The sequence below is a fragment of the Pavona decussata genome, unplaced genomic scaffold (assembly GCF_977016875.1).
Source record: "Pavona decussata unplaced genomic scaffold, jaPavDecu1.1 SCAFFOLD_38, whole genome shotgun sequence".
In the NCBI taxonomy this organism is placed as follows: Eukaryota; Metazoa; Cnidaria; class Anthozoa; order Scleractinia; family Agariciidae; genus Pavona; species Pavona decussata.
The window spans coordinates 5,757,321-5,772,297 of record NW_028145460.1 but is presented as its reverse complement, the minus strand read 5'-3'; the positions used below and the strand labels follow the sequence as shown (position 1 = coordinate 5,772,297).

The window sequence follows — 14,977 nt, the reverse complement described above, 5'->3', positions numbered from 1 at the left end:
TGCTAAAGAAAATTCTTGCACAGTCCAAAGGCGAAAAAAAATTCTTAACAAGACAAAATTGCCCAGCCCCCCTCCCCCCCCCCCCCCCCCTCAAAAATAAAATGGTCCATCCCTAAGTAGTTTTAGACTCTCAGGCGAGCGCAGCCTTCAATGCGTGACGATATGTTCACCTCGGCAGAGCCGAACAGGATGTTGTCTGCCGATTATTGTGGTATCCTTAGAAACCATTGTTTCCGAATCACGCTCAATGGGGCGTAACGGTTGCATGACAATCTTCAAATGATGTAGCAGTGCAGCATACGGTAGTCAAAATGGCTGACATAGATCCGGGTGATTCAGACTCCAACGCGACAAATTCGACGGCTACCGTCGGCGGATATCGTAGTCTTGTAACACGATTTCGCAACAGCCCTATGCTTCCAAGAAAAACTAATAGTCCCCAATTGGGAACCGGTTCAAGGCCGCAACTTAGAGACGAGTCGATACGCGTCGGTTTTAAAATGTGGCCCTTGCAAGACGCCAATGTCCCTTTTCACCGTGCAGCTGCCCGCGGAAATACCGAAGATGTGCGAAAGTTTCTGTCCGAGAAAAAGTACGCAGTGGACGCTTTAGACGAACACGGTTTCACGGCGCTACACTACGCAGCTCAAAATAACCAAGTTTTTATCATCAACATGCTTCTTGATTTTGACGCTAGAATTGCGATTACGGCTGCGGATGGGTCAACCCCTCTTCACCTGGCAGCAAGGTTAGTTAAGTAAGAAAGGATAGCGTGTAAATAGGCTTAACTTCTGTGGTCAAACTGTCTTAGCCGTGGATGAATCATCACGGCATGGCCATTCAGATTTCCCGTGACGCTGCTTATACACGCCAAAAGTAGAACTTCTAGAAAATTACCACTTTTCATCTTGGAAGCTCTAACATTATTCCTGGCCAATTTGATGAATTTAACAACTGGGGAAAATTGTGTTCAATATCTCACTGCGGAAACCGTTTGATAAGAGTATATAAATACCCTGAATGTCCTGAATGATTATGGAGAATAAACGACAGCTGCGCTAAGTAGATGACGAAGTTCAGACGTTGAGCTTTGTATGAATGTACTCATTCTGTACGTATACTCCATAACACGCAACTATATAAGAGTGAAACTCGACAATGTCGGATTTTTAGTATTGCATGTATTGCATGATCAATATTCTTCGTAATAAAAATGCAACCTGTTTGTTCTAGTTATTTATAGCTAGTAGCTCTCTAACTGAACTCAGTAAATGTATAACAGTAATCATTTTCGTATTTTCAAGTCAGGCTTCAATTCCCTGCAAGAAATAACCGTAATCTGGAATGTTATACTGCCAAAAATGACGGCGCATTAGTGCAGAAACTGATTTTGGTCGTTTTCGTGACCTTGGCCGGCCTTAAATTATTTTACTATATTTGTCTTGTATGGAAATGTATTCCTGTTGTTGCTCTTTCGTAATCACGAAATAATCGATCTTGTGTGTGTGTGTATTCATTTTATAACTTGATTTGCATAACATTTCTTTCTTGCAAAGTGAACTTAAAGTTTGTTTTCTGCCTTATTCATATGAGTAAAAAAAAAAAGAAACATGACATGTACGTAAACAAACACGACCTTGTCTTGTTCACTAATCACTGTCAAGACGCTGTCTGTCACCGATGACGGACAAGATAAAAATAAGCCGAATTTAAATAGACCTTGATGTTCGGAGAAGAAGAAATTTTGCAGCCTTCTAAGGAAAAGAAGTGGACACACAACTTAACCTTTAAGAATGGACGGCATTTTAAAAGGCTTTGATTAAAGGATGCAAATGTTATATTCAAGGAATATTTAACCCCCTGAAGCAAATTTGTAGGAATGGTGGAACGTGGAACTGTGGAACGGTGGAACTTGTGTTCAAACTGTGAAAACATTATACACATCTTTGACAAACTGGGTTACATAATCCGTCGGCCTTCTCATCACTTGTTTAAAGTAGCTCTTGAACACACGCACACAAAATATAACTATCCCGAAGTCTTTGTCCACGGCTTGCTGGTTTGGCTAACAGTTGGTTCTCCAACAGCTTGTATACCCGCAAGCCAGCGTTGTGGAAATCAGTCTCAGATTGTAAAATGGCCCAAATTCTAGCTGTCAACCAACAAAGAAGTGTTCTAAATAACCAGCACCACACACATGGGCTCCTCAATAGCTTCTATTTGATAAGTCACACTTAATTTGGTCACCGGATTCAAAAGGTAGAACTAATCCTACGGTAAAAGCTCTTTTCAGGCCCCGAGGGGCTCATTTATTTTCAGGCATCGAGAGTGAGACGCTTCATAGGGAGGGGGCTCCTCAATTTTAAATCAGTAGATTAAAAAAGAAATTCTTAGCTTGGACTAACTGTTCCAAAATCTTACCTCATAACTAACTGAAACAGCAGTTCGTGTATTGCAATTGTGCACACTTGTTTAGATCAAGTTTTCTCATTGACAAACTAACGGATGTTTTGGCCATTGTTACGCCTCAATTCTAAACTAGTTGTTTTGTGTTTTCTAACATGGGAATGGGGGGGGCACTTAACAGAGACGGGGGAAGGGGTGGGTGCTTATTTTAAAAAGCTGACTTTTAAACGGGTAGGGCTTAAAATAGAGCTTTTACGATATTGTGACTCTTGAAAAAAGTCAAGAGAAAATTCACCCCATCCCTTTTAGCAGTATAGAAATTACATAAACACGAAAAGCGTCTCTCGCAGTTGTGTTTTTTTCGGTTCACGATTGTAACTCGTGTACGTTTCCTTCTCAGGCCCGCTGAGGTTTTAAATTCCAGTGCGGATGTTCCCTCTTGAGCCACTCTCTTTTTCACCATTTGTAGGCTTTTGTCATACTTTACGTACTAACGTTGACCTGTTAATTATTTCTTATCAGGTTCAATTCCCTTGACGCCCTCCTTTCCCTTCTCGAATCAGGAGCTAAAGAAAGCTTAACCAATAGTGTTACAGGAGCGACAGCTTTACACGAAGCCGCAGCCTTTGGAAACCGAGAAATCGTAGAGCACTTACTTAAGACGTATAAGGCTGATGCCAATGCTTCAGACTACAAGGCTGTGACGCCGCTGATGCATGCCAGCGGCTCAGGTTATAGCATTATCTGTGACTATCTGCTGCAGTATGGAGCCAACGTTGATAGCTGGTCTGCGGAAGGAATGACTGCGCTTCATTTTGCCTCCACCAATGGAGATTTACAGGTCACTCAACAGATAATCGAAGCTGGTAAGTTCCGTGTTCAGATCCTGCCACACATCATCTGACTTGACATGCAATCTCCCGTACGCTTTTGCTGTCGTTCCGGTGACGCCAGCGAAGTGAATACACGTGCAAGGCTACGAAAAAGCCGTGTGTGAACCAGGCAAACCAAGAGCCGGTGCCCGATTGAACAAAGCATCTTAAAGAAGGTGGGAGTTTTTCGACCTTCCAGAGCATTTTCTCGCGCTGTTGTTGTGTGCCCTATCCTTCACCCACTTGATCCAATGGAGTGCTTGAGAAAGTCCTTCGGAATACAGGGAACGACTGCAGCGGAAAACTCCCAGTTATCTGAAGATGCTTTCATGCTCCCGAACCTAGTAAAGTAACACCCATTACTCTCCATCAGAAGCTCAGAGAACAATAATTCTTGGCCGACTAAAGAAAACATCCCCTTTCTGTTGTAGGATTGTTCACCTCAGGCATCTTATCAATATATAGGAAAGCTGTCTTGTTTTCCATCTACAGATCAAAGTTACCACTAACTTTCTGACTTCTTTTTTTTTTTCGTTACTAGCAATTCGTCGTTACTTTAAACGAGAGCCCTCCGCAGTTCCAAAGCCGGAGAGCAACCCAAAATTCAAAGATTTTATCAACAAAGGTGATTTGGACGGTAGCACGGCCCTTCATCTGGCGGTACAAACAGGCCGCAAGGAAGTCTCTCTGGTTCTTATTCAATACGGTGCTGAAGTGAACTCTACAAACAAAAGCCTGCAAACACCGGTGTACCTGGCAGCAGTTGGTGGACACCAAGACGTGTTAAAAATGTTAATTTCCCAAGGAGGCGATGTTAATACAAGAGACAGCCAACAGAAAACTGCCCTGCATAGGTAATTGTACGTTTAAAGTATTGATTAGCTAGTAAACAGACGGAGCAATGACAAAACGAAAACAACTTAGTGACTGAATATCGCGACAGCACTTCAGAGTTGGAAGCCATGATAAAACGTGGGAGAGACCTTGAACTCCAATCGATTCTAATGAAAATTCAACTCGGATGCAAACTCTTAGAGGTCGTACGAGAGCCACCGAGAAAGTACGAGAGGTCTAGGGGTATAGGAAAGCTACAATGTGAAAAATTGCCGCCAAATTCAGATCTTGTCAAGATCACACGAGAGTCACCGAAAGGTATGAGACCCGGAATGAAAGCTGCAACCGAAACGATTCTAATGAACTTCTGAATTAAACCCTTTGAGACCGAGCCAGAATCGTTGATGGACTCTTGACAAGTCAAGCGAATGATTCGCAGATGGAGGATAAGATTTCCTTCAGTTCAAAATGCTTTTTTAAGCTTTTTCATTTTTCCGAATTAATCTACGTACGACATTATGTTGATTGGTGCCTATCGAAACATTTTATCAAAGACTTCAAGCGTTTTAACTGTTAATTATTGCTGTCAAACTTAATGTAAGTTTGGTGTGTGAGCTAGAACAGACAGTTTTAATACTCAGTAATTCAAAGTTGGTTTGTCTTGTGACAGCGTCTTTAACATGCAATGAAGACTGAACGTTTTGACAAACGTTAAACGACCTCTGAAGGTATATGCACCAACCCTGATGTTATTGCAAACCTGCAATTTGACTGTCACGGCGATTTTGATGTTTTTAGCAACTTCTCTGAAATACACAAATGCATGAAAACTGGCCATTTTTTTCAAGTCGTAATCCATTTCCATCCTAACCATCCGCGACCAAACATAACTGATACTAGTTTCTGTGCACAAGGGTTACTGTTAGCAAAACTGAACCATTATCTTGACGATTCCATTGATTGAAGTATGTTTTTTGGCCATTCAAAGTAACACTAAAATATGTGACACTGCCCCTTTAACCTTTCTTTCTGTTTTTAGTGCTGCCGCCTTGGGAAGCTTAAAATGCATCGAAATTCTCCATGAAAATGGGGCCGAAATTGACGCCCGCGATCAAAATGGTCAGACGCCTTTCCACCAAGCAGTAGCCGCTGGTCAAACGGACTGCGCCAAGTTATTTTTGTCATTCGGAACGAGAGATTCTGCGCAGGATAAGCGCCTGCGCTGTTGCATCCATCTCGCGGTAGAGCAAAGCAAAGATGAGACTCTGAGCATGCTGCTGAGGGAGACTGGGTCCAGTTTAGTCAATGTACCAGATCACAAGCAGCGGACTTCGCTTCATTACGCTTCCTGTGCTGACGACCCCAAGGTAATAACGTTTCGCAGTCTCGCGAACGTTGTTTTTAAACTTTAAAGTTTTCCCCCTAGTAGCATCCAAGTGCGCTAAAAACCACGTTTCCACTAGCCTCTCACGCAGACGTTCTCTGGCTCGTCACGTCACGCACTCCTCGATGGGAACTGAGTGCGTGACGTTACGAGCCATAAAACGTCTGCGTAGAAGGCTAAGTTTCCAGGGTTTCACTTCTTCTTTCGACTGAAAGAAGAGAGACCCTGGGAACTAAGTTGGTGCGATGCGAACAAAACATCTAAACTAGAAATACGTGACTCGCAAAACCTCGCGAAGCTAGGGCTGGGTGGACAGTTGATTTGAAGTGAAGGAATCTGCTAAGGCAGCTAGAAAGTATGAATTGTCTCGCGAATAAAACAGCACAACAGAAGTTTTTCTATGATTGGCCACGCGTTAGGATATGACCCACAGAATGAAACACTAGAGCCTCTATCATTCTACAGCGTCACAGACCTCCAAAAAGTACTTCTCATTAGCTGATGTTAGAATAGATTGGTTACACTTTAGGGTATTACCGCCATACTCACACTTCTTTACATAAAATGAGGCTAGGTTATGGCAATGAACAAATAAAACGCGGTGCTGCACTGCGCGCCGCAAAAATTCCAGGAACGGCACATGTAACCGGGGCCTTATGGAAAACTTTCTCCTGACGTGATAGCCGCCAAGTTGTGTATACAATAATACCATACAATACTTTATTTCACATTTCCTTCAAACTTGACATTAATATTATATATGTATATTTAGTTAATTTAAAGTTTTTAAGGTATTAATAAGACTAACTAAATATAAATATCTAAGGTGGAAATGCCTAGTACCTAAGTAAACCATATAGTTTTCTTGTTAGACACTGGTCTTGTTTAATTTTATTTGAAAGGTAGACACCTACATATGTTCTTAGCACACGCACACGACACACACACTGCACATACACTTATTGTTGAAATACAAAATAAAGTAATTCCACTGGCTTAGACGTTAAATTTGCTTCGATATGAAAATATTGTTTAACTTTTCTTGGGAAATAGAAAGACTGAGATCTTTGATATCTTGTGGTAGTTTTTGCCGGTCATATTCCTTCCTCAAGAAGTTTCTTGATACCTTCTAACGTCGCCAGGCAACAGATGAGTTTTTATCAGTTTCTTTTTTAAGGTACACAATGATGTGGTCGCCGTGCCTTTTGTCGTTCGAATCTCTGGGGACGGAGTGGAAACACTCTATAGTTACAGCTCAGGCGACTCTAGCTTCATCACCTTTTTTTTCCTTTATGTGACGACCAGTTCTTTCATTTCTTTTTCTAAAGCTATTAGAACTGCTAATTGAGACTAAAGCCAATGGCTGTGTTCGAGACGTAAAGCACAAGACACCGCTGCATTTAGCCGCTGACCGTGGAACAGCGCGGCAGGTCAAAGTTCTCACGCAAACTGCGCCGTCTTGCGTTTGGATGCGAGATGACCAGCGGAGAACACCATTACACTATGCTGTTATCAGTATGAAAAGGTATTTCTTTGCAACGAGTTTGATCATATAGCGCATGCTCAGATGGGTTGGATAGCTGATAGGTACCAATTCAAGTAATAGCTGATTTTGTTCAAAATAAAACGCAACACTAGAGAGTGTTGACGAATAATCGCAGAGCATAAGGCTTCTGGTATTCGAAAGCCATTTATGTAGACCATTGCCTGCCGCTCAAAATCACGTCAAATTAAACACGTGAAACTTGCCGCGGGAAAATGGTATTATCTGATAAGCGTAAATATAATGTACTTTTCTGTTCTGTTTTGTTTTTGTTGTTCTTTTCGCCTTGAACAAAATTGGCCAAAATAATTTAAAAAAACATGATTTGATGATCACTCCACTTTTAAGACCTTCGTATATCAGAATGCCAATATCAGAAGTAACTGGCCTCCACCTTTTAACTTCCGTTCATTCCCTGTTTCTGTTTACAGAAAATCCTGCAACGTTCTCTTAGAAATGGGTGCCGACATCAACAGCCCTGACGTAGTGGGCTGGACACCCCTTTTGTGGGCTGCAAAGGCAGGTAACTTGGGTGTCACGGAGCTTCTGCTCGAAAGAGGCGTGAAAATTGATCACGTGGACATTGATGGCAACACAGCGCTCCACGTGGCAGCTCACTTTGGTCAGATAGAGACCACCAGGATCCTGCTGGATTATGGGGCGAACTTGCTATTGCAGAACAAACGTGAATTAACGTGTCTTGATATCGCAATGGAAGCACAGAATAATGAAGTAGTGATGGTGATTGTCAAGCACAGCAGGTCTGTTCTAGTTGCCCTTACAACTGATATTTTACATCTTGTTTTTGTTTTGTTTCTTTGTTTGACTAATTTTTGCGTTTCTCGATCAGCGGTTGACAAAAACATCGTGTTGGTCCAGACCAGAAAAATTATATTAACAAGCTTCAAATTCGATTCATGGCATTGATGAGTTAAGTTTAGACTTTGTTCAACAAAACCGTGGTTTAAACTGATTTCAGTCTGGCCAATACGGATAGTTGAACGTTTCCTATTCTAAACAGTGGCAATAAGGCATATGACAGTGACTAGACGCCATTTGTTTACTTAAAATGACCCGCTTACAAACAGATAGATAGGTGTAGTGATTGTCTTAATCTATTGTATAAGTAAGAATTATACTTCACACATTTATCATTTATTCAGCAGGTTTAAAATGTAACATGACATTTATTCCACTGCGCATATGCTCGTCGACATTCAAATCTTGCAGTAGCAGAATGTTAATCACATGAACTTGGTTTAATGGCCTTAGCTCCTGTGAGCCTCCTTTAGCTCGGTGGTAGAGCATCCGTACTAGTAATAGGAAGGTCAAACTCAGATTTTCTTTTTTCCGAGTATGCCTGTGTCACTGACTGGGGAAAAAATACATCCATCAAGTTAGACTCCTTTTAAATAACTGACTCTGACATTAATTTACTCACCAATCTATTGAAAAGGAGCTGAATAAGTGGCTTCTCAAAACTCCGACAGGTTACAGCGTTTGTATTGTTTGCGGGGACACATACTCTTCCTACTGTACACAATTTATTCAATTTTCTTGACTTAAACAAACTTGTAATTTAACGTTTTTTACTCCAATCGTTCTTAAATTTGCCCAGGCTGCTGAATATGTCTTTATCGCTCGTGTGAGAAAGAATGGGTTTTCGCGGTGATTTTGAGTCATTCTCAGGCCCCTAAAGCTACTTGCTTCCAAACTGGCCCATGGGCCATTTCCGTGAAGCTTTGAACCTCATTGCGAAAGCAAGGCTAAGTGCAAAGTTTGTTATGTGAAAATTAGTTTTGTTTGCAAAATGAATGAAAATGAATTTTCATAATTCCAGCTACTGTAGATGAGGACATTGGAGATTAGCAAGAGGCTACAATAATGTACTCTCGAGATTGATCTATCCGAACTGCATTATCAGCTGCGAAGTACTGGTTTTCAAGACAGTGTTCCTTGTATCAACAAACACCATATTACAACCAGCTAATGAATTCTTCGACTTTCAATTTTAAATAACGTTTATTTATATTTGTAAATTCCACTTTGGATTTTAGGTGGCGTGAGGCTTTAACAGGTCCAACAGCCCGTGACAAACCAAATCCCATGGAGACGCTTATAGAACATTTCCCAGACGCCGCACATGTGGCCATGGATCGTTGCATTCAGAAATCTGTTTCAGAGCGCTCCATCAAGTACGACTTTACCCTCCTCGACCCAGGTCCTGACGACCAAAGCGGAAGAAAGGGAGAGCGTTTCCTGGGACTGTCAACTATGGTGAAGCACAAGCAACAGCTTCTTCTCACACATGCGCTCTCTCGTAAGCTGCTCCTCGTGAAGTATAGGAGGTTTGGGTGGTTCGTCTACGGAGGAAACGTTTTACTCTATTTAGTATTCCTCATATTTTTAACCATCTTTGTGCTAACAGAAAGAGGGACCGTTCAATTTCCAGATCCCAGAAGAAAGAACAACCCTGACGAATTTGATATAGATGATGACTTCTTCCAAGAGGAAGCAGGTTTCAACCAAGCCGTACCCTTCATTGTCACAACATTCGCAGGTTTGCATCTCGCTAAAGAACTGTACCAAATCTACACACAGAGGTTCCGCTACTTCACAGAATGGTCCAATTACTTGGAATGGGCTCTGTATCTCACCGCCTTCCTGTTCGTTTTGCCCTTCATTGACGACGACACAACTATCAGGGAGAATTTTGAAATTTACTGGCAGATGGGAACATTCTCCATATTTTTCGCCTATGTCAATCTGATTCTCATAATAGAGCCATTGAAGCACGTGGGCATTTATGTCACCATGTTCCTCGAGGTGATGAAGACTGTACTGCAAGTCTTAACTTTGTTCATAATGTTCACCTTGGCTTTCTCAATGGCGTTCTACATTTTGTTGAAAGAACAGGTTAGTAGAATTAAAGTGTTTATAATAGCTTACAGACGACAAGGAGAAGAACTCAAGCTGGTAATCTGCTCTTGTTACCCCTTATTATACCCAATTTCCGAAGTCTAATTCCTCCCCTCGTTACATTAATTAGATCAGTTATGTTGCTATCGAGTCAGGAATAGCAAATAAGTCAAAGATCGTGACATACAGTAGTGTTTTTCCTATCGCGTTGGTTACGCAGGAGTGTTTGCCATCTCATTCCTTCTGCTGGCCGGTGGACAACCGGATCGATGAAAGGAGAAACAGAGAGTGTGGACATCAGCGGTTGGTTGGTTGACTGGTGTGTTGGCTGGCTGGAGGGCTCGCGTTAAGTTTGGGCGGGCTTGCTCAGTTGTTGGCCGGTGGGTCGGTTGACTGACTGACAGGCTAGTTGGTTGGTTGGTTGGTTGGTTGGTTGGTTGGTTGGTTGGTTGGTTGGTTGGTTGGTTGCCTGCTTAGTTGGTACTTGCTTGTTTAATTGCATGGTTGTTTTCTTTCTTGGTTGAGTGCACTCCTCTCAATGGAATCAAGTAATGACCCTGTTCAAGACTCAATGACGTGCTTTGTTCTGAGAAAAATAACGCGCAAGTCGAGAGTTGATTATCTAACTTTTTCTCTATACAGGATTCCTTCGCAACAATATGGCTGACGTTTATGAAAATAACAGCGATGACAACCGGAGAAATAGATTACACAGCAACTGTGATTGACCAGTTGAACGCAACTCTGCCCAAAACTTTCGTCCCGTTAGTGCCGTTTGCTGAATCCACTTATATTTTCTATTACCTTTTCATCCTGATCATGCCGATAGCCCTCGTTAATTTACTGGTAAGTATTCTTTTGGCCCAAAATGGGTTTTGATCATTGCAGTTGTCTTGTTTGCATACATATTATTGTCATTGTCGCTATACCCAGTTCGTAGTGTCTCTTCTAAGAGGTTCCGCATTGAAATCAACTTAGACGCCACTTAGATTGTTTAGTATTTCCTAATTAATGTTGATTTCTTTGCTTATTTATCATAAATAAACCAAGAAATCATCATTAGGAAAACCAAAAGAAACAAGTTGTTTGTTTACATACAGTCCGTACTCAACTAACACACGAAAAAATAAGTAAATCACAATTTATTTGTCTCTTCAGATTGGTTTGGCGGTTGGAGATATCGAGGCTATTCAAAAGACCTCTTTTCTCAGAAACAAAGGGAAACAAATCACGTTCATTGCCGACATTGAGAAAAAATTTCCAAAATTCTTCACTCGCCGGATGTATCGTCCCTCAGAAATCGTCAGAGTTGGAGGGGATACTGGAATGAAGTTTTGGAAGTAAGTGCAGTTTGACTTTATAACAGAGCAGTTTGCAAATGGGTATGTAAAACCAAAACCAAAGTAATTACTCTGGCCAATCACAACCGACGTATACAGCGCAACGAACAAATCAGAATTTGCAACAATGACATGTAACTGGCGTCAAGCCAGTTACGATTAGTTTTGGTTTTGCATCTGATTGGTTATAGGAGGGAGGGAGGGAGAGAGGGAGGGAGGGAGTCAATCAATCAATCAATGGACGCGTATCTGGTATGCCAGCAGATTTTTTTTGCAGGGGCGGATGACATCACAAAGGAGAGAGAACTTGAGTTTGAGATCATCGAACGCACTCCCTAATCTTTCATTATTACCGGTTACTATTGCTATTATGATAGTGATTATGAGTATTGAAGAAGAAGGGAAGAGGAGAATCTTGCGCGTGCGCGAAGGGAGGGGAGCGAGGAGGGAAGGGGGAAGGCGCTCCACTCGCGCGTCGTATTCCCCTTCTTCACTGTCCCCTTTCTAACACCTCCCACGCAGGCTTTTGGCATACCATTGAGTTGTCATTTACGAGTTGGAAAATTTGTAATCTTCAACTTTCCAAGGCTTTAGGAGCAGATAAAAACGTTTGAAATATAGAAAGTACCTGCATTACATGAACAAGAAACTGTAAGGGCATCCCTTATGTAAAACATCACACTGTCGACTTTCATCGGCAAACTCAAAAGTTAGAACCGGCATATACTGCGGTAAGCTAAGCCACAGTACTTCCCGAAAGTGCTACTCAATTTTTTTTTTAATACTAACGCGCTGACAATTTCATTGTGTGGTCCACAGGCATCAGCTTCCAGATAATTTGAGTAACAATTAACTCAAAAAATCTTGAGAATGATGTATTATTCAAAGTGTCATACCCGGAGCCGAGAACTTCTATCGGGCGCCGAATCTAAGACCTTCCTATTTCTAATTCGGATGCTCTACCACTGAGCTACAGGTTTAAAAGGTTTTAAATATATCACTGATCACATTTATTCAAAAAATCTTATTTTCAGTAGGGGAACCAAAAAAGAGGAATTTCAAGACGAAGACCTGCTTGGCCGAGACAACGACGGTGAAATTGACGAAATGACCTTACGTCTTGAAACTTTAACGAAGGAAATAGAGAAATCCAAACAACGACAGAAGATAATGATGAACGCTGTGGACCAACAAAGAGACATTTTACTTGCCGTTGCCGACCACGTTGGTGTGGAGATAAATCTGCCTTCACGCGTAAAGATGGAATAGTAAAATAAGGGGAAACGGTACCTCGAAACCAGATCGAAATCTCTGGCAAAGGCGTTACATTTACTTAGTGCACGCAGTGTGATTAGTCAATTTGCGGGCCGTATTTCACGGCTGTGCGGCCCGCTAAATTTGAAGAGTTTCTTTTCCGCGCGCCTGATTAACCTCAGAGATATAATAAATATTTTACTAACCCCGTTCTCTCGGTCTGTACTGTAAGTTACGGATCTCGTTTTTTCCCGTTGATTTATGGCCCACGCGTTTCACGCGCGGGCCATAAATCAAGGGAGAAAAACGGTCCTTAACTTACTTATAAAATGAGTTCTGAGAAGGGCCAAAAACATATTTACGCCCAAGAGCATCAACACTACGGAGTGTTTTCATTCACGTGACTACTGTCCATATTGGTTTACTGAAACAAAAGAAAGTATTTGCATAAAAATAGAGTTCAATTCCCAGAGGTTTAGGTTGAGACACTACTACGAGCATGGCCACCATTTCTTTGTTTATGGACACCAACATGGCCGTTGTGACGTCATGTGAAAACACTCTATTACAGTATCTATTATAATAATTTCAGAGGGCATATGCATTCACAAAAGGAATCAAATACAGCAAGCGATATGTTGAACACTGCCCGCCTTGCGTCGGCGTTTATTTTATTGTACAAAAACTTTCATTGTTGCATATCCTTTTAAGAACCTTTGGCAGAACACCGCAAATTTTTCAAAAGAATCCTTGCTTCTAAGTTTTCAAAAGGAAAATAACAGAATTTTGTAAACAGCGAAGAAATAGTCACTTACAAGTGTTAAAATTAATTGTGCAATTGCTAAACTGAGCAGGTTTCGCTCGATGAAGACAAATTTACATTCACCTCGCCTCCGGCCGTGATCATGAAGCTACCATAGGCTTTATTTCCACCATCGCTCACGAGTTTCTGTATTAAAGTCTTCTTCATGTAGCTTAGGCGACTGAGAGTTTTGCTTCTTCCGTACGTTTTTCAGTTATTTTGCAGCTCAAAATAATTTCTTTCGAGATGGCAGCGCTTCCACTCAAAAAAGCAAGAAAACGGCGCGAACAGTTGAATGGTTTCCAATTCTGATTGGCTGGCTACGTTTTCTTTTTTGTTATTGGCTTAGAACAGTTGAATGGTTTCCAGTTCTGATTGGTTGGCTACGTTTTCTTCTTTTTTTATTGGCTTATTTTAGCCCGCTGAATTCGCCATTTTACCCCGCAAAATGCGCCGCAATGCCCGATGAAATTATTATAATAATAAATTTATTTATATTGTATATTGTATAATGCTTTTTACATCTATTACGTTGATTGTATGGTTACCGAAAAACCAGTTTTAATGGAGTGACTGCTGAAGTCATTGTCCTTGTCATATTGGATGAAGAGTATAAAGCAAATGTTGTTTTGGAAAACGCGGCTGACGGCTTCGAAGAACTCGGCAAATCTACCCTTGGACCCTTTGAACGGATGTCGAAAATAGCCACGTGCTACTGCATCTAAGCATGGGGATAAAGTAAAAGCTTTTAGTTTCTCGATGAAGTTTCAAGATAGTATTCAAAGTAACTTCGAATTCCTTGGAGAGGCGTAGAACTCTAGTAAGGGGGGGTTGTGTCAATTCCCGTCTTCGAGAGCTGTTCGCTTATTTATGAACTTCAAATCAATGTAAAGAAATAAACTGCACCAAAACTATGTGTGTACAGGACGTTTCAACTTGGTACTGAAAGCTACTAATTGTTTTTTAAAAGCATATTAATTAGAGAGAAAAAACAAGATCGTTTTTGACGATTTTATAAGCCTTCAACGTCGAAGAAGAGTATAATTTGCATTAGGGTAACTGATTTTTCTTGTGAAAATCACGGGGAGTTTGTAAATACTTCAGAAGTAATCGAAAGTCCCTTGGACTGGGGGAGTTGTTCCCTAGAAACAAGTATCACGAAAAATCCTACTATTTTGTAGGATAAATAAAGACTCATTTATTCATTCATTCATTAAATTTCGTGGCAACTTATCTAGCCTGTGTGCAGACATCTATTTTCTTTCCGCTCAGAAGAAATAGGAGACTTCTGCGCTAAGGCTGATATTCATCCAACATCTACGACTTTATAAGCGGAGCTCCGCGCGCGGAGCAGCATGGTTAAGAAAATATGGTAACCTATCGATGCAAGAAAGTTTGGTTTTGGTTAATGACGTCGCGGTCCGTCCGTCCATTCAATGCGAATGGCACACTCAATTATGTGAAGCCTGTGCTGCCGCCCGCGTTTGTTTGGCAGAAATTTGCATGGCCAACTGCGTTTTAGAAAAACAAAAAGAAATTTTAAAGACAACACAATACAAAGCCAATTTATGTATTCATTGAACCTGTCGACAAACGTAGAAGAAGGGAAAGAGAGAGAGAAAG

General features: G+C 41.3%; 1 protein-coding gene across 2 annotated transcripts; it reads left to right on the top strand.

Moving 5' to 3' along the window:
- The first annotated feature begins 240 nt into the window (after nucleotides 1-240).
- On the top strand, nucleotides 241-14,525 carry LOC146483814 (transient receptor potential cation channel subfamily A member 1 homolog). 2 transcript variants are annotated; one of them, XM_085105981.1, is made up of 10 exons: nucleotides 241-748; nucleotides 2,929-3,272; nucleotides 3,820-4,132; nucleotides 5,152-5,479; nucleotides 6,825-7,021; nucleotides 7,471-7,800; nucleotides 9,097-9,955; nucleotides 10,601-10,804; nucleotides 11,117-11,298; nucleotides 12,336-14,525. In XM_085105981.1, exons 1-10 carry the CDS (start codon nucleotides 312-314, stop codon nucleotides 12,565-12,567), a joined length of 3,426 nt encoding a protein of 1,141 aa, XP_084962107.1. In that variant the 5' UTR covers nucleotides 241-311; the 3' UTR covers nucleotides 12,568-14,525. The 2 variants fall into 2 exon arrangements, with proteins under 2 accessions (XP_084962107.1, XP_084962106.1); XM_085105980.1 differs by having other exon boundaries at nucleotides 242-748; nucleotides 12,333-14,525.
- Nucleotides 14,526-14,977: the final 452 nt, after the last annotated feature.

What these genes read in the sequence shown, in the direction of transcription:
- LOC146483814 (XM_085105980.1), top strand. Translation starts at nt 312, where the DNA reads ATGGCTGACATAGATCCGGGTGATTCAGACTCCAACGCGACAAATTCG. An exon ending in TCAACAGATAATCGAAGCTG is followed by an intron (nt 3,273 to 3,819) that starts GTAAGTTCCGTG and finishes TTTCGTTACTAG; the next exon opens with CAATTCGTCGTTACTTTAAA. An exon ending in ACATTTTGTTGAAAGAACAG is followed by an intron (nt 9,956 to 10,600) that starts GTTAGTAGAATT and finishes TTCTCTATACAG; the next exon opens with GATTCCTTCGCAACAATATG.